Source organism: Ambystoma mexicanum, chromosome 5q, assembly GCF_040938575.1.
Source record: "Ambystoma mexicanum isolate Mex_15411 chromosome 5q, UKY_AmexF1_1, whole genome shotgun sequence".
Lineage (NCBI taxonomy): Eukaryota > Metazoa > Chordata > Amphibia > Caudata > Ambystomatidae > Ambystoma > Ambystoma mexicanum.
Genome location: NC_090933.1, coordinates 34,834,659 through 34,853,473, shown reverse-complemented (window position 1 = coordinate 34,853,473; position 18,815 = coordinate 34,834,659). Strand labels below are relative to the sequence as shown.

Below are 18,815 nucleotides of genomic sequence, written 5' to 3'. Positions count from 1 at the left end.
TTGGGTTATGTGACAGGGCCTGATTTCAGGTCCTGTCAGTGGTGCGAGGGAGCCTGCCCCATCGCAGCACCCTATCTTGGTGCTGGAGTCGAGGCAGATCCCAGAAAACATCCATGAAGTAACTATTAAGAGATTCTTGAAGAAGCCAAAGGGCTACGTTGCTTCAACATCAAGAGACCGTAGCATTACTAAACGAGAACCTGTCCAACGAAACAGAACCCAGCAAAGTGGATGATAAGCAGGGACTGGAGGCCCAAGATACGAACTGCAAAGAAAAGGTGGAGGTATGTGATAGTACCTGCTTTCAGGCTCTGTCAGGAGTGGGAGGAAGTGGAGCCCATCCCATCTCAACAGCCTACCTCACTCCCGGAGTTCAGGCAGATCCCCTACCAGCCGCTACTTACCTGGAGATGTAGCACGACCAGAGACCCCACCACAGCCGAAGATGAAGTGGAAGCAAGATGCCTGGAGGCTGAGGCCGGTCTGCGCACAATGGCCCGGCATGAAGAACAGCCACTGGACGTCATGGGATGCCCCAAGCCTGATCAAACCAGTCACAGGTGAGGCGCTGCGAAACCCCAGGATGCTGTGACTGGGACAACACCGGTCTCAGCAGAGGGGAGGAAAACTTGACTGCGGCTGAGCCTGGGCATTAGGAAGTCACCACTAGCCCACCAACAATGGTTTCCTTAAATGATTAAAGAAAAGCCCCCACCTGCAAAAGAGGCAGGGCTCACAAGCCATTTTTGTAGCCTGCCCCAGCACCTACCCTGACACACACCCTCGAGGAAGGCAAGTTAATGGATAAGGTCAGTGACCAATCCTGGGAGGAAGTGGGGTATTTAAGGAGGTGTGTTTGAATGATTGAGTGTGGGTTAGTTAGGTGAGGACAGGAGGTGGAGGAGGGTGACCGAAAGACCAGAGGCGGTGAGAACGAACGGAGAGCAGAGGCTTTTGTGTGTGCGGAGACAAAGAAGAAGATAGTGGAAAGTAGTAGTAGCAGGTAATAGTAGTTGCAGGAGAAGTAGAGTGGTACTGTGAGTAGGAAGTGGTAGTTGCTAGTAGTGGATGGTAGTGAGTGTTAATGAGGGGCAACGACAGGAACAGAAGTGATAGTAGCGGGAGAAAGAGTTAGTAAGAGTAGTAGTGGTATTAGGTGTAGCAGGAACAGCATGGAGGTAGACCTGCTAGCATGGAACTATTAGTAACAGCAGAGTGGAAGTAGAAGGTGGAGTAGTAGAGAGAAGGAGGGACACAATATTAGTAGTACAGTGTTGGTTGAGGCAGAGGAATAGAGCAGAGAGTCGGAAGCTGTAAAAGATGTAGTAGGAGGTAACGAGAGTGGTAATTGACGGAATTGAGAAGTAGGAGGATAAGTCACATCAAAGCACGGAGGTAGGAAGGTGGAGTGTGAAATCGGAGAAAGTAGCACGGCAGGAGGAAAAACATCTTTCAATCCATTATAGTGAAGGTTCAGGTAAGAGCAGGCGCGAGAGAAGGGATAGTGACACTGAATGCAAAGAGGCACCATACCTAACTCCATAGAACACAAAGGGGGATAGGTTAGGGAAAGGTAGAAAAGGTGAGCCAACATCTTAGGGAAACCACCACCAGAATAAGTGAGCAAACAGACAGACAGGTGTTACCGCTGGCCATTACTAACATCCCGTTAAGGACGTGTGGTTATTCGTGGCATCCACCCTGTCATAGTAATATATTGCAGCTACACTAGTAAATGCAGGCCCAGCAATATGAGCACATATGGATGGTTTTAGCAATGTAGCAATGACACCATTTGCACAAGTTTTAACGCTACATTGAAAACTAACGCAAATGTGGTCATTGCCCGCCCTAACACTCAAGCATATTCTTTTATTGTACCTATGCAAACACCTGAGTAAATCTGGTTAGTGTTCTCCCTCTACAACCAGCAGGTCAGGTCTACCATGGCAGTCCTAGGATCACACTTCTGACCTCCTCAGTACACTCCCCGTTTGCATATGAGATAACATGACATAATGTTTATGGCATGTCATATATCATACCACAAGCTGTCTTGTTATATGTTAATGTTAATCATTCTTGTACCATTGACGGGTGCCACTAGCGTGGTCTCTTGGCGCTCTTGCGGGTCTGCAAGGAAGGAGGGTTGGGTGTTTGTTAGTGAGATTGAGAAGGAGAAGAGCAGAAAAGCTTTGATGTGCTGAGCTTCAGTTCTGAGAAACCGGTCGCTGAGCATTGATGTGCTTTGGGTTGGTAGCCACCATGTGGTGTTGAGGTAGGATTGTATATGGTTTGTTTTCATGTCAGGTGTTGTGAAGTGCATGCAGTTTGCGATGCAGTAGAGGTATGGTTGTGTTTAGTTCAGAGTTTGAGGGTGGGTATGCAGAAAGGTGAGTTTTTACTATGGTTAGTTAGTGACAATACATTTCCTACACCCAACAATGCGTCTAAATGCAATACATTTCCCACACCCAACAGCTAATTCAAGTATGATGCATTTGCCACCCCAAGCAATCCATCCAAGTGAGACACATTCCCTGTCCCAAACATTTAATCCAAGTGCGGCTTTGTTTAAAATTATTGATATGTTGTAATATTATTCCTTATGTCATATCTTCATTTCATATTTTACAATATGCCATTTCCATGTGGATGAATGTCATGATATATGTCTATCATGTCATTATATGTATCATGATATGCCATCATATGTCCCTTGCTGCCAGTTGCCAACCCTCCCCCTGTTAGCTCCCTGCTCCATTTTTCTCTGCGTCCCTTAGGGTGTTCTTCCCCCTATGTTGCTTCCCGAAGCTAGGTCAACGCTCAATAAATACTGTAATAATAATAATAATAATAATAATAATAATAATAATAATAACAATAATAATAATAATAATAATGATATATGTTTGTCATAGGTTATTATGGCATGCTCTAGGTGTATATTCCATCATATGTCTTGATGTTCAATAAAGTCACGATATGCAATGTTATATTGTGACATGACATGTCTTCCTGATATGCCTTGTCAAGATATGTCATCACATGGCGTGGCATAGCATGGAATATCATGACATTCCTGCTAAGCTGCTTGTTTGACGTCCAAGTAAGCCATTTTTACACCTTTCCCAGTGTTTTTCATATGTCCAGTAGGGTCCCATTTTCATATTTCCATTTAGCTCTCAATTTCACATTCCCAGGAAGATTGCTATCCCCAGTAAGCTCCCACTTTCACAGTTCCAGTGAACTAAACAATTTCAGCGGCAAGTTCCTGCTATGCCATTACCATTTAGCTTGACTTTCTTAGCAAGCTTCCAGTTTAACATCACCAGTACCTTGGCCATTCTTAGAAAGCTATCCAAATTCCAAATCAGCCTAACATTTCTTGTATGCTGTCACTTTGACATTCCCAGTGGACATTACAAGTCAGTTTAACACTCCCAGGAACCTCCCAATGTGACATTCCCAGTAAATTTGACATTTTCAGTAAGCACCCAGTTGAACATTCCTTGTAAGCTTGATATGCCCAATATGCTACCATTTTAACAGTGGGCCCCGAATTTGAAGCTCCGAGTAAGCGTATCATCAACAGAAAGCTAGTGGTCTGACATTACAAGTAAATTTGACTTGCCCACTAAGCTCCCAGTATGATATTCCCAGTAAACATGAAATTGCAATTTAGCTCAGAAATCTTCCAGTTTGACATTGCCCATACGTTTGATGTAGTGAGTAAGCGCTCAGTTTGACATTCTCTGAGAATTTCCTATGTTCACATTCACAGTAACTGTAAACATCTTAGTAAGCTAACAGTTTGGTATTCCTTGTAAGAGCCAAGTTTGAAATTCCCAGCACGTAGCAGGGTCCCAGTAAAATAAATATTTCAAGTAACCTCTTGGTTTGATGTCACTAGATGCTTTAAAGTTTGACAATTGCACTACACTTGGAACTCCAAGTACCCCGCCAACCCCAGTTTGACATCCCTAGTAAGACCCTAGTTCAACATTCCCAATAAGCTTCCAGTTTGAAATTCCCAGGAAACTTGATGTTCCCAGTAAGCCCCAGGATGATATCCCCAGAATGTCCTCAGTTTGATAATCTCAATAAGTTTGATATGAAATCCAAAGCTCCAAATTAGACATTCCCATTAAGGTCCTTGAGTGAAATACCCAATAAGCTTGATATTCCAATTAATTTCACAATTTGACATTGTCATTCATTTCCTTGTTTGACATTATTTGAAAGGTTGTTATTTACAGTCAGCCCACAGTTAGGTATACTTGAAATCCCCCATTAGCTACCAGCTTGACATCGCCAGAAAGTTCCTTGTTTGATTTTCCCAGCAAGCTTAAATTCCCAACGAGCTGGTCATTCTACAACCAAGGTCAACTGCCAGCTTGACATTAATAGTAAGATTGCTATTTACAATCATCCCACAGTTTGACTTTAAAGTTCCCAGTCGGTCATTCCTTACAGTCACCCCACCCTTTGACTTTAAAGCTGTCAGTCATTCCCATTAGGTTCACAGTTTGACATTACCTGTGATGTCCACGTTTAGCTTTCCCAGTAAGCTTGACATTCCCAATCTGCTCCCAATAATCACAAACTTGATATTCTCAATATGCCCACTATTTGGCATGCCAATGAACCCAGTTAGTCAATTGTGTATGGACACGATATAAATAAAATATCATATCATATCATTCACCATAAATGACCAGTTTGACAGTCCCAGTAAAACAGGCATTGTCAGAAGGGTCCCAGTTTCACAGTCTCAATGAGGGTCCTGTTTGACATTCAAACTAAACTCTAAGTTTTATATTCCGAGTAAACACCCTGTTTTACTTTCCTAGTAAGCACCAAGTTTTCCATTTGTACTAATAATGAACTGTGCAATTAGATTGTGGCTGTCCCCTAAAGGTTTCTACTGGTAGCAATGAATATTAGCAAACACGTTTTATATTATTAATATGTTTTTATGAAACTATTCTGATTTTCCATGTATGTAGTTTAAATGTCTGTCTACTTATTTATAAATAATTGTATTTGGTATACTTTTTAAGCACATCTTCTTAACATTTGCCCTAAGCTTAGCATTTCTGTTACACTCCCAGTTTGACAGCACCATTAAGCTTGACATACCTAGGAAGCCTCTACCTTCTCTTACACAATAAGATCCCCTTTTGCATTCCAAGTCAGGTTAACATTGCCCTAAACCACCTAGTTTGACATTTCAAGTAAGCCTGACATGTTCGGAATACTACAAGGTTGACATTCCCAATAGGTTGCCCATGTGACATCCCAACTGCTTGACATGTCCAGCCAGTGAGCTCCCTGTTTGACATTACATTCACTGTAAACTCAAAGTTTGTAATTCTAAGTAAGTTTGACTTTTCACTAAGCTCCCAGTGTAACATTTCCAGTTAAAACCCAGTATCACATTCACAACAAACCTGCCATTCCCAGGTTAATGTTCACATTAACCTCTCAGTTTGAAATTCCAAGCAAAACTTACTATTTAACCTAAATTCCCAATCTAACGTTCATGGTCAGCTACCAGGTTGACATTCTCAAAAAGCTTGATAAGCCCAACAAGCTCCCAGTTTGACATTGTACGTGTTATTGACATTCCCAACCAGCTCCCAGTTTAACAATTACAGTTAGCTCCCAGTTTGACATTCTCAGTACGTTTATTATTTCTATTAAGCCCACAATTTGACATTCCTAAGCTTCCAGTTAGACAAACTCAATAAATTACCAGTTTGGCATTTTCAGTATGGTTGACATTCCAATAACGGTGCTCATTTGAAAGTCCCAACAAGTTTTAAATTAGACATTCCCACTACGCAAGTTTCACATCCTCAGTGAGCTGCCAGTTTGACATTCCATGGAAGGTTCTATTTTGATATTCACATTAAGCTTAAAAGTTCTGTGAGACTCCCAGTTTTCCATTCTAAATAAGCTTCCAGTTTGATATTCCCAGTAAGGTTGACATACCAGTATGTATCAGTGTTCATATTCCCCAGGGGCTCCTACTTTGTCATTCCGAATAAGATTAAAATTCACAGGAAGCTCCCAGTTTGGCATTCACAGTAAGCGTGACATTTCCAGGAAACTCACAGGTTGACATTCCAAATAAGCTTCAGTTTGACATTCACAGGCATGTTACATTCCCAGTAAACTCTTGGTGTGTCTTTCAAAACAAGATGTTCATTCCCAGCAATATCCTACTTTAAAATTCAAATTAAGCTCCAAATAATCTATTCCAAGAAAGCGTGACATTCCCAGTAAGCTCTCATTGTAACATTCCAATTAAGATCCAAGTTTGACATTCTCGGTCAGCTTGGCATTTCAACTACAATTCCAGTTTGACATTCCTGATAAGCATGACATTCCAAATAATATTTATATTCCCAGAAATTCTTCTAGCCTAGGAGGGCCCGGTTACCTTGACATGAGGGGCTATTTTGAACTCTCTAGGCAAGCCGGTGACATACAAACATACCTATGGTCCTTTGAGTATTTGGAAATGGTTATAAGAAGCTGCATGGCACCTCTAGAACACATTTGAAGCACAATATATCGTACATACTGGACAAAATGTCTGCATTTCTCTCTCAATTAATTTGTGGCGTGCTATTTACTAACACCTGGGCCCTCTGGCGTAGTTCCTGCTTCTGGCTGTTACCTGATACCATGGAGATGGTTTTAGCTCCTGCTTATCAAATCTCAATTTTGAACCATGGGAATGCACAGCGTGATACAGCTGCAGTGGGCATGGGAATACAAAGTGGGATAGGGCTGGAATGCGAATGGGAATACACATTATGCTAGGGCTGGAGTAGGAATTGGATACACAGTGCGATGAGAAAATCGGAATTAGCAGAGTGAGTGGATTGGGAACATATTTATATAAAGCACTAAACGCTTGGGGGAAGAAGGGGTGGAGTTCAGAGAAGTAGAAATTCACGATTACCAAGAACTAGACTAAATGAGTAGAGTGGATGTAAATCATTTCATCACTAGGAGCCAACAATATGCACGAATTTAACCAAAACAGGCATTTCAAAAAGAGTACAAACATTGAAGATTTTTCTAGAAATATGCCAGGGAAACGCGTTGGGGATTGCTCAATAAAGTGAACCTTTAGTTGAAATGATGACTTGATTTGGCCTGAAACCTGCACACATTTTCGCATAGATATTCCACAGCATATTATCCAAACAGACTTTAAACATACACAGTATATATATCTGTGTCCTAGAAATGCACGTGACATGGTCTAATATACGCTCCAAATGTTGCACATAATACACGTATGCATAAACAGTGCACGCAGGAAGTAGCAGAATAGTTGGCACGGGGAATTCCGGATGCACTGACCCCTGGTGAAGGGAATAACAAAATGAATCCTCTGGCACAAACCTAACAACTATTTCTCGATCCAGTAAATAATGGTACCTAGCAGTTCAGAATAAGGCCGCACTGAAGGGTTCCATCCTAGACACAGGATGTGAGAGTGGCCAACAAATGCAAACCCATGGTCTTTGCTTGCTTCCACCTGACAGACACACAGGTGGTGTATATGCATCACCCTCCCATGGTTGTTCCAGTGTTTTTGTCCCATGCCCTCATTACTTTAGCAGTTATGTTGTTGATATATTGCTGTATTCCTCTGGCTAACAATCTGTTGCTGGCTCATTCCATTCCTTCTATTACCCATCACATTATCGATTGGCCATTGTGTTGCACTACTGATCACTGTGTACCTGAAGCAAGCTATTGCTCCATCACTCTAATCCTCAATCACATGCTTACTCTTTCAGTCTATCACTCTATCATTCTATTCATAGCATAGTCATTATCACTCTGTCAATCTAGTTCTGGGTCAGGGTTTTCCCCTACAGTCCTTTTCCTCCACACTTGAACTGAAGAAAATGGCCCTTTTTACTATCTGGCTCCCACTGCATTGATTTTCTGACGAGAATACTAAACAGTAGATCGAAAATACAGATTTTCTGCCAACATTTTAGAAAAACTCTTGTTTTGGGAATATGCACAAAATCCAACTTTTGATATCTTTTATTAGTTGGAAGTTCCAGGCACCGCACTCACTTTGTCCCAAACCTATGCTTAAAAGTGATTGTTCTAGATTAGGTAGTTTGCAACAATCTTTGGTGCATTATCAAAAGAAACTTAAAATGGCTAACTCTATGGCCATGAGGAGGGTCCTGCTATTGGGTAACCATATTTATCAATTGCATTGTGATGCATTTATGCAATGTTACTAAGCTGGAACAATGCCACTTTACAAAATACTTAACGCACCCATTGCCACAAAGTTTGTCTGAACAATTGTGATTCAGGGTTGTCCAACTCCAGGCCTCAAGAGTCAGAATCCTAACATGTTTTCATGATATCGCTCATTATTATTCACGAGATACATTTGCATACAATGATTCTATATGTATGCACATTGTTTCTCATGAATATTAATTAGGGATCTAATGAACACCTGTCAGGATGCCAGCCCTCGAGGCTTGGAGTTGGACAACCCAGAACCCGTGCCGCAGAAGTTTTCACTATCAAGATGTCTGGTTACAGTTGACCAAAGGAAGCCTCGCGCGCGGTCCATTCATCTGCGGAAGCTTACCTTGGAAGAAGCTTTTCACCCGGAGATAGCTGACGCTCAGGCGCAGTACGGACAGCTTGTCCAGCTTAGAAATGCTCTCGGGGGGCAGCGGCAGGAGGCTGGCCAGGCGATCCAGTTCCGCGTTCAGGCGATCTCGGTGGCGCTTTGAAGGATTGGACTTTGAATTCCCGGCTGCAGCCCTTCTGTTAAAAAATAGGGGAATTAATGCCTGCCAGTGTGAAGCGTTCCTTCTTCGAATATCTGTTTTTATGTCACACCATGATTTCATGCACAAAGTTTTAAATAGATATTACAGCATCTTATCGTATGATTTACCATTGTTTGTGGAAAAAAATAGCAAAGTTTCATAGGGTGCCTTTTCTATGCACAGTAGGGCATAACGTGACGTCTTTTAAAGGAGATCCGATTACCCAGTGAGGCAATGCTGAATCAGCATGCCTGGGACCTATACATTTCCAATGCATTTCCTGTGCGCATGGTGGGATGAGGTGCTCGGCCGCATTTGCCAGGCAAGTAGAATGATATCCGAATATGCTGTTTTGAGGGTCCTATTTTGTAAGTTGGGAAATTTGTTAAATCATTTGTAAATGTGCCGTTGTGTGCATATTCCCCAGAAGGTTGTGACGTGGAGCAGACAGAATTGGACTTGTACTGTCAGCCAGGGGCCCAATTTTTGATTCTCGCCCCTACACTGAGCGTGTGAATGATGTGCAGAGAATCAGCAGCATGCCCACACCCTTTGACAGGCAGTGGTCATGGGGTTTGCGGCATATGTGAGCAGAACAGCAGCGGGCTGCAAGGAAACTATATGAAAATGGAAGAGTAGTCGTACCTCAAAAAAGCTTTTTGGTGCAGTGCTCATGGGCAACATTAACTTTTTACAACTACAGACAGTTGCTGAGGAAAGCGCACAGAGTGCAGGGCAAATCAAAGTATTTGGGCATTATCACACAATATCGAAAGTCATTCTTTCCTTTGGACACTGCTCGACCTTTTATTTCGTATTTTGTGTATTTATTTTGTATTTATTAAGCGTTATATGCCAGAGCGCTGTACAAATCAAAACGTATGGTACAATAAAAATGATCACAATGAAAATGAGCACACTAGAGAGGATGTTTTGAGAGCAGCCTGAAAAGAGGAGTAAGAAGAAATACAGCGAAGAGAAAGTGGAAGCGCATTCCAGTGTAACGGAGCAAGTAAAGAAAAATAATGAAAACGAAGTTGGGCACACGGTGGAGGAGGAACAGTTAAAAGAAAAAGAGATTGAGAGCACAGAGAATGAGAAGGATAATAAAATGAAACACAGGCAGAAAAATGATGAGAAAGATCATACAAAGCTTTGAAAACTAGCCAAAGAAAGTCACATTTAAGACGAGAATGAAAAGAAAGCCAGCCCAAGGAAGACAATGTAGAAGAAATCAAGTCACTAGGCGCACGAGAACAAAGCAGACAAACAGAAGAGCTAAAGATTGATTTAAGAGGAGCAAGACGAGAAGCAGGAAGACCAAAGAGAAAAGAACATTTAAAAAACTAAGAAATAAGCAACTTAGCTGCATTAAAGGTAAGAAAAGATCTAGATTTCGATATATTACACAGATGGGCTCAAAAAGAACGTGACTGCAAAGAAATATGAAAAGAAAAGGAAAGCGGAGAGTCAAGATAGAGACCCAAATTACAGGAAGATGATTAAATGGAAAGCAGAGACGGGGGAAAAGAAATACTACTAGAAGTATGGGTGAATGGTAGAAGCAGGGAAAATAAAACCTCTATTTTAGCAGAATTAAAAACAAGATAATGATCAGACATCCACGATGTAATTAATACCCAAAAGACAAGATGTTAAAGTGTCATGAACAGTAGTAGAGAAAGAGGATAAGGATAGAAATAGTTGGGTGTCATCAGCATAAAAGTACTGAGACAACCCAGATAAAGAAATAATAGAAGTGAGCGGAGCAGTACATAGAGAGAAGAAAAGGACCCAACACTGAGTCTTGAGGCACACCATGCTGAAGAGGAACAAATGCCCAAGAAATAGAATAGGTACGATTTTGAAGATAAGATTGAAACCAACGAAGAGCAGAGCAGAACCAGAAAACATAAGAGAAGAAAGTGAAGACAAAAGCAAAGAATGATCAACTATGTCAAAAGCAGCAGATACATCGAACATGATAAGTAGGGTGTTTAGAATAACCTGCTGAAAACAAGAAATCACAAACTGAAAGTAAAGCACTTTCTGTAGAATGATAAGAAGAAAAAACAGATTTTAAATACAAACACAGATCCCATCTGCAGCTTGAAAGGACCTCCCCAAATTCTAAATCAGCGTGGGATTGAGCGCTGCTGGATGTAAATGGGTATATCAATGTCATAGCCAGCTTGTCAAGGCATGATACCAATAGCAAGTCCCCTCAGGCAGTGGAGAGATACTCTATTGTTAACAGAGCCTCACAACTTCCTCAGTGATGTGGTGGTCTCATCGAGATCCGAAAAGGGAATGGAGTGATAACTCTCTTCGAATGCCTGGTGGTAACACCAGATGTTGGTAATCACAACTATATTGCCATGACGAAAGTAAAACATCTGTTGCATGTCACTGTATGGGGCTCGTCAATATTCATCCTCCAAGCAAAAACAAAATAGTCCAACACACCCACAAGCTTGTTGTGTATGGAATCTTGTATCCACATGGCCCTTGCTGGAAACTCTACAAAGTCTCTTGTAGAGTTTGCATCCTCCTCAGAACCTCCACCCCTCAACATCTCCTGCCAGGAACTCCCCTTAGGGACAGGTGGGTGCCTGTCAGTGGTCTTCCTCTGCCCCTGAGACAGCAGCACACATTCTGAAGCCCTGCAAACCTAGACTTATTCTCTGAGATTCTTTAGGAGCCCAATTGTTCTGCTAACAAATAGAAAGGACTATACACCAGCACATCACACAGGCTGATACCCTGGAAGATCTGTAAGCCCTGTCCCCTCCTTGCTCCATTTTAAAGACAATAAAAATAAACCCCAAGAGCCAAACCTAACCACCACCATCCAATGAAAGCAAATAAACAGCTTTAACTGTTTGAAAATACACAAGCCTGGTTATGAGTATTGTCGTGGTGGACGCAATTTCATTTTTTCAGAGTGGCGTACCCCCATTTCTGAAATGTAGCGTGACAGTCAGAGAGCATAGCCAGTGTAAAACATGTTTTTTTTCACAATCCTAGTGAAGAGGTAGTCATTTGCTGGAAGATCCACCAGCAGTTGCTGTTTCCATATAGTTACAGCCGGTATCAGTCCTCTACTTGATTTGCCAGCAGTGAGTAACCTTTACAGTCATGACAGCCAAATAACAATCATCTGACCTTAAAAGGCTGCTTCAGTCAATATCAGAGCACACATTTCATTAAACGATTACGGTTCAGTGTAATTATTCAGACAATGATCTAAAACAATTTGAGTGGGGTTAGTGTGCACAGGACCATCAAATAAGCCTAAACAGAGCTGAGGTATACAAATGGCTTCTAAATCCAAGGACAGTAAGGTCAATTCTTCTGCTAGCGGAGAAACCCTAAGGAATAGTACTGCCACATTTACTTTTGCAGTTGCCACTTAAACTGTTACCAGGGGACTGTACTGGAGATCTTTGGCCCAAGCATGCCTGCAAAGGCCATCAAAAAGAAGGCCTGTAATTGCTCCTTTCCAAGAGGCACCAGAAGCATGCAGAGTATCCTTGTTTTCCCTCTGCCATCTTCAATACCTGACAGCAAAGAGAAAACCAAGGTAGGTAACCTTTTCCATTCTCACCTGCTACCAGACATATCTGCTGGCCACATCACTGTCTCACAAGGAAACCAGGCATGTGACCCAACATGCACAATCATGTGGGTTCCACTATCAAGAATTCTCATGATTGGCATCTGGGTATGTTTGTTTGTTTATTTGTTTGTTTGTTTGTTTGTTTGTTTATTACTTGTATTGTGCTTCAGACCCATAGGTATCAGGGCACATTGCAGAAGATAACTTACAGCTTAGTTACACACATAAAGTAAACGCATACAAAATACATCTTAGTTACATGGAGGAAAATAAAACATATACATATATACATAAATACACATATATACACGTTGGTCCCAACTACTGGGTAAGAGATAGGTCAGTCACTAGTCTGAGTTTTTAAGCCACGTTATAAAGTTCTGACGGAATTTGGATATGATTGATCCACTCGCAGGAGAGGAGGTAGTGAGTTCCAAAGAAGAGGTGCTTTAACCTGAAAACTACATCCCCCAACTCTAGAGAGTTTAAATTGAGGAACTGTGAGACAGTTAGTGCTAGATGATCTAGTGTATCTGATAGGAATAGATTTGATGAAATCTCTGAGAGATAGCGAGGAGCAGCCTCATTTAAACATTTGAATACGAGTGAGGTGACTTTTAGCTGAATTCTTTCTTGAGTTGAGAGCCAGTTGTTTGATTTTCTAGTTTCAGATATATGATCTCTTCTCGAGATTCCACGTGCTTCTCTCAGAGCGTTATTCTGGAGAAGCTGGATCCTCTTAATGGTTGCCTTGTTAGCTCCAAAGAGCGTTACAATAATCTAACTTCGACAGAATTAGCGCTCTGGCCAAAGTGATACAGCTGTTGTTGGAAAGGAAGGGTTTCCCAGCTCTGATTAATTTACAGGTATATGCGGTCGCAGTGGCCATTCCCACTAACCTGCTTATTAAAGGTAAGGGTCGAATCCAGGTAAACGCCTAAAGTTTTCACTTCTGTGGCAGCTGTAATAAGTTTATTGTCTACATTGAATGAGGAGTATCTGGGTCCCAATTTTTTTAATGGTGGAAGAGGTGCCCAAGATGAGAATCTCCGTTTTGTCATCATTCAGGCATAGTCCATGGGTGGCGGGGCGTGGCCAGAGCTCATGGAGTGAAGCAGCAGCAAGGCTGAGCTCCCGTCCTGAGATTTATATTGATCCTGGTATTTGCCATCAAAAGGCTATATTTCTGGCAATCATCCACTGCGTTAGTTTGGACGAACACTGCTGAGTCTTTTCGGCGAAACCCTGAAGTAAATCAGAGGTTGCTTCCCCCGAAACAGGGCCTGGGAATGAGCCCCCTGGGTTCCCATTAAGAAGGCGGCCTGTTTGGAGCCTGAGCCGCTAGTGGGGGAGGAGCCGGCCCAGAAGCCATCGGCCTAGGGCACTCCGAAGGGCAGACGCCTGCTGATGACATCGCTGCCTGCACCCAACGGCCACGGGCTCTGTGAGATGCGAGTGAGCGCGGCGACCCTCTGAAACTGCTACGTGAGGGAGCCGCCGCCTAGTGAGCCCACCGAGGCCCGTTCTGGCTGACTGCGTCGCGGGCCGGAGAGCCGCTGTTCCGCGGACCTGCTTTTGCGCTTCCCCAGCACCCGCGACAAGTAAGGAGGCCGCCCGCTACTAGATAACACTGCGGGGGTAAGGACTTGTACTCCGTCCTCCCCCCACATTTTGCTTCTCGCTTTCTGCTGGCCCTCGGCCCAGATGGTGACCTGGCCTATAACAGTGACCGTGCTGGCGAGGAACCGCGTAACACCCGGTCTCCCGCTGGGTTGCACACACGGCCGTGAATGGGCACCGGCGCCTGTGACTACTTGCTGATGAGGCCTGAGTAGGCTTGTATGAGTGCCGCAGCAGCGTTAACTGAGCTCTGGATTGTGATACTGGTACACTGCCTGCGCTCCCATGAAAAACCCCCACCTCAGGCGCCCTACCCAACTGGCCAAAAGTGCGCCAGGGACCTTATTTGACTCTCGGGCCGAGGAGAAGGAAGGGGATCCCATATCGAACCGCGCGGTGGGCTGACAGAAGTTCCTGTTAAAGGGCATTGCTTGAAGAGAACTTGGTGGCACAAGGAGCCGGAGGCCACAATATGCCGGCAATCGGTTGGCGCATGAACTGTCACTGGGGCAGAAACCTAACGCTCAACACAGGAGTGAGGGCCCACCACTATACGCTCAAGGCCACCATCCGACACACAGGTCCGGGCCAGAGCCTGCTGGAATTGCCCACGCCACGCGGTGCGAGATGTCCACTTCATGCCATAAAAATAAAGCAGCGACAATCATGGACTCCTTTTCTGTGACGAGGCCCAAACAGCAACTCCAGCATGAAATTACTACGCAGACGGAACCACCCTCACCCAACGTTGACACCAAACACACTCAGGTGCTGCAGGCCATTGCGACCCTTCAAACGTTTATTGAGACCAAAATAGGAGAACTCAAGAATGACATCCAGCTCATACGCCAAGACGCTCGCAATCTCACAGAAAGGGTGAACAAAGTGGAGGTGGCACTGCAAGACACCACAGACACTGCCGTTGACCTGAAAACTAAGGTGAGCGAGCTGGAAATGCAGGTTGCACGACTAGAAGCGAGGTCAGAGGAAGCAGAAGGGAGGGCCCGCCGTAACAATATACGCATTCTTGGCGTTCCGGAAGAAATGGAGGGAACCAACCCGACTGAATATGTAGAGTCTATGATACTACAGGGGGTAGGCCCGGCAATCTCACGCAGGGATTCTCTGTCGAGAGAGCCCATCGATCCCTACAAAAAAGACCGCCACCAGGATCACACCCACGCACGATGATCGCGAAGATCTTAAACTTCAGCGACAGAGAGACAAAACTCAAATTTGCAAGAGAAGATGGCGTGAATGAACGGAATGGTTCCAAGATCGTCATGTACCCCGATTACACCCCCAATGTGCAGCGAGCCAGGAACTCTTTTATTCCAATTAAAGCGCGGCTATGCAAACTCAATCTCAGATACATGCCCCTATATCCCTCACGCCTCAAGATACTTTACAAAGGGAAAGCTGTTTTTATGGAATCTCCGGCTGCGTCCCTCATGTGGATGGAGCATAATAACCTAGCCGATGGTGAAGAACGCACCATAGGTCCAAATGACTGAGCATGAATTACGAATCCTGAGAATGTAACCGCTTTGAGAAGTTGAACCAGAACATTGCGCCTAAAGTTGATCCTCCGTCACAGCAATCAGATTGTGCTTTTACAGACGGGAGCCCAGAGGTTCGCAGATGGGCACTATCATGACCCACCCCACCACATCCATTTCTGGCCTGTTGCCAGCATCACATCTGCATCTCACGACCCGGATAGGCCTACGGGAAGCGGGAACCCCCGAGCGTTGCCCTCCCAATGCAGCTGCTCGGGGCAATTCACAGTTGTTTCTTGTAGTTAATCCACCTGTTCGAGTGGAAGTTGAAACTGTTTACAAGTCTCCAATTTTTAGAATAATGCAGCTACCAAAGTCGCGAGATGGAACACACTACGTGTCAATACAGACTAACACAGAAGGGAGCTGTCCTAACCACCAGGCCGACTGGAGGGTGAAGAGGGCCAATATGAAAAGGACATTCAGACTTTCTCCCGCACCAATATGGCCACACGCATTAAGATCGTAAACTGGAATGTGAGAGGTCTTGGTACTTACCTTCGCCGCAATAGAATCAAATCCTACCTCCACAGGAAAAAAAATAGGATTGGCTCTTCCGCAGGAAACCCACCTAACGAGGGAGTCTGCCGCGACGCTCCAAACACACTGGGGAGGACAGAGGTTTGGATCCACATATTCCAAATTTTCCAGAGGGGTGTTTACATGGATTAGCCCTCAAATCCCTTTCCACCTCAATAGGGCTGAATCGGACCCGGAAGGCAGGTACGTGATACTATGGGGCCACATTGAACAAACTGAAGTATGCATTGTCAATTCATACCTCCCCAACAATAACATACCAGCGCACCTCTACCTGATGTATACCAAGATCACGGAATTACAGGAATGGATTCTTTATCTGGGGTGGTGATTTCAACTGTGTCAGTAACCCGAGCTTGACAGGTCCACCCCTCTCCCCGGAGGTCCATCGGCTGCCACCAAGGCGTTGAATACCATGTTGAACCGCCTAGAACTAGTAGACTTCTGGCGAGAGCGGCACCCAATAGACCGTAGCTACTCCTTCTATTTGTCTCCACATAATCTCCACACTAGAATTGACTACATCTTTACTGGCAGAGAAAGACTCCCCCAGATCTAAGCGGCAAATTACTTGGGCCGCACCATCTCCAATCACTCGCCCTTGACAATAGAATGGTGCACCGTAGGGCCCAGATCTCCGATACCTACATGGAGGATGCCTACTGATGCGCTAAAGGACCCAGCAATTAGAGAAGATCTCAGGGAGTCCCTAGAGAACTATATAAAAGAAAACACGGGTAGTGTTGACCATCTAAGCACACTGTGGGATGCCCTCAAAGTGGTTGTAAGAGGTGAAATCATAGCAAAAGCCGGGGGAATCAGGAAGCACCTAAGAATTGAGCTTGAGCAACGAGAAACCGAGATAGAACAGCTGGAATCTAACATCCGTGACTCTCGGCAGGAAGAAGATAAGCTCATCCAAATCAGAGGTGACTGCAAAAAAGCTTGGGACAGACTAGCCAAGTTCGACTACACCACTAGGACCAACAGGGCACACACCCAGGCAGACAAACCTGGCAGACTACTAGCCTGGCTGTGCAGATAAGAACATCCCAGATACCCTACTACAGCCTTGAAGGGCGCGGATGGCATGCTGCATCAGACCCAACAGGGCATCAATGACACTTTTAAACAATTTTATGCCCAACTGTACTCTCACAATGAACAGGTGCCCCCGGGCGAGATCTCAGACACCCTGGAAGAAATAGGGCTGCCCACACTACCGCCCGCTCACAAAGAAGCCCTAGACACAGACATCACCAAGGACGATATAGTGGATGCGATTAAGTCCCTGGCCACATGCACGGCCCCAGGTAGCGATGGGCTGCCCACCGAATTCTACAAGACTTACGAATCGGAATTAACCCCACTGCTGCATGAGGTTTTTCGGGAGGCCTACGAGATGGGGATCCTGCCTAAAAGTATGCGTGAGACACTGGTGATCCCAATGCTCAAACCCAACAAGCCTGCAGACGATTGTGACTCTTACCTTCCGCTTGCAATGCTTAATTATGACATTAAAATCCTTACAACAATCCTAGCCAAGCGGCTTTCTAAGGTAATCGGTGGTGTGGTGCATCCTGACCAAAATGGCTTTGTGCCGGGCCGCAACACCACCTCCAACCTCCGCAGGTTCCAATATGTCTTGTCACAAGCCAACCTCAGAGGGGGGTCCTACACACTGCTTTCTCTAGATGCCATCAAGGCGTTTGATTCCATCTTCTGGGAGTGGCTAGTCGCAGTGCTCTGTGAATTCGGCTTCGGAGAAAAATTCATCAGATGGATCGAAGTCCTCTATACTAAACCGCAAGCACGAGTGAAATCTGGACGGCTCATTTCTGCAGCGTAGGACATACAAAGGGGCACTAGGCAAGGCTGCCCGCTCTCCCCGATGCTATATATACTTGGGCTTGAACCCATCGCCATCTATTTCAGGAAACAATTTTTCGATGCCGGTATAAGCTTTGATGGGATTGACCACATAATATCCCTGTACGTGGACGATGTCCTCCTTTACGTGAGGGACCCACACCTCAATGTCCCGACTATGTTGGAAGTCCTCAGTAACTTTGCCAAAGTATCGGGCATACATTTTAGCAGAAACAAATCCTGCCTCTTTCCATTGGGATGTCTCAGAAGAACACACAAGGATGACCTGCCTTCGCTAGGGATCAGTTGGCGTCCCATCACATTTCGCTTCCTTGGAGTCAATATATATCACACACATGAACGCGCTGCCCCCCCTACGCAGGTCAATAGGGTTTTGGTCTCGGCTCCCCCTGTCCATGATGGGTAGGGAATCCATCATAAAGATGATTGTTCTCCCCAGATTTCTCTATGAGTTTCAAAATGTGTTTTACTATATCAAGGCTCCCTTCTTCCGACTATTGGAGAAGATACTTAAGGACTTTCTGTGGGGAGGAGGCAGACATAAATTGGCACTATCTACGTTAACCCTCCCATGCAGGCAGGGCGGCATTCAGCTCCTCGATCTGGAGAGGTATTACCTGGCAGCCCAGCTCGGCTTCGTGGCTAAATGGTTGGCGGATAACGACACTCCTGAAATGGCTCTACTACAGCGCCCGATTGCTCCAATTCGATTGAACAAGCTCATCTGGGCCCCCCAGCACCTCACAG

At 44.6% G+C, this 18,815-nt stretch overlaps 1 protein-coding gene across 2 annotated transcripts in view; it reads right to left on the bottom strand.

The window, feature by feature from the left end:
- AHRR (aryl hydrocarbon receptor repressor) overlaps positions 1 to 18,815 on the bottom strand; it is a 1,406,519-nt gene that overhangs the window by 1,124,563 nt on the left and 263,141 nt on the right. Inside the window, exon 3 of one of the 2 annotated variants that reach the window (XM_069620459.1) lies at positions 8,654 to 8,835. In XM_069620459.1, the coding sequence (XP_069476560.1) occupies positions 8,654 to 8,835 (182 nt within the window). The remainder of the gene's footprint in view (positions 1 to 8,653; positions 8,836 to 18,815) is intronic. The other variant, XM_069620460.1, reaches the window with a different exon arrangement.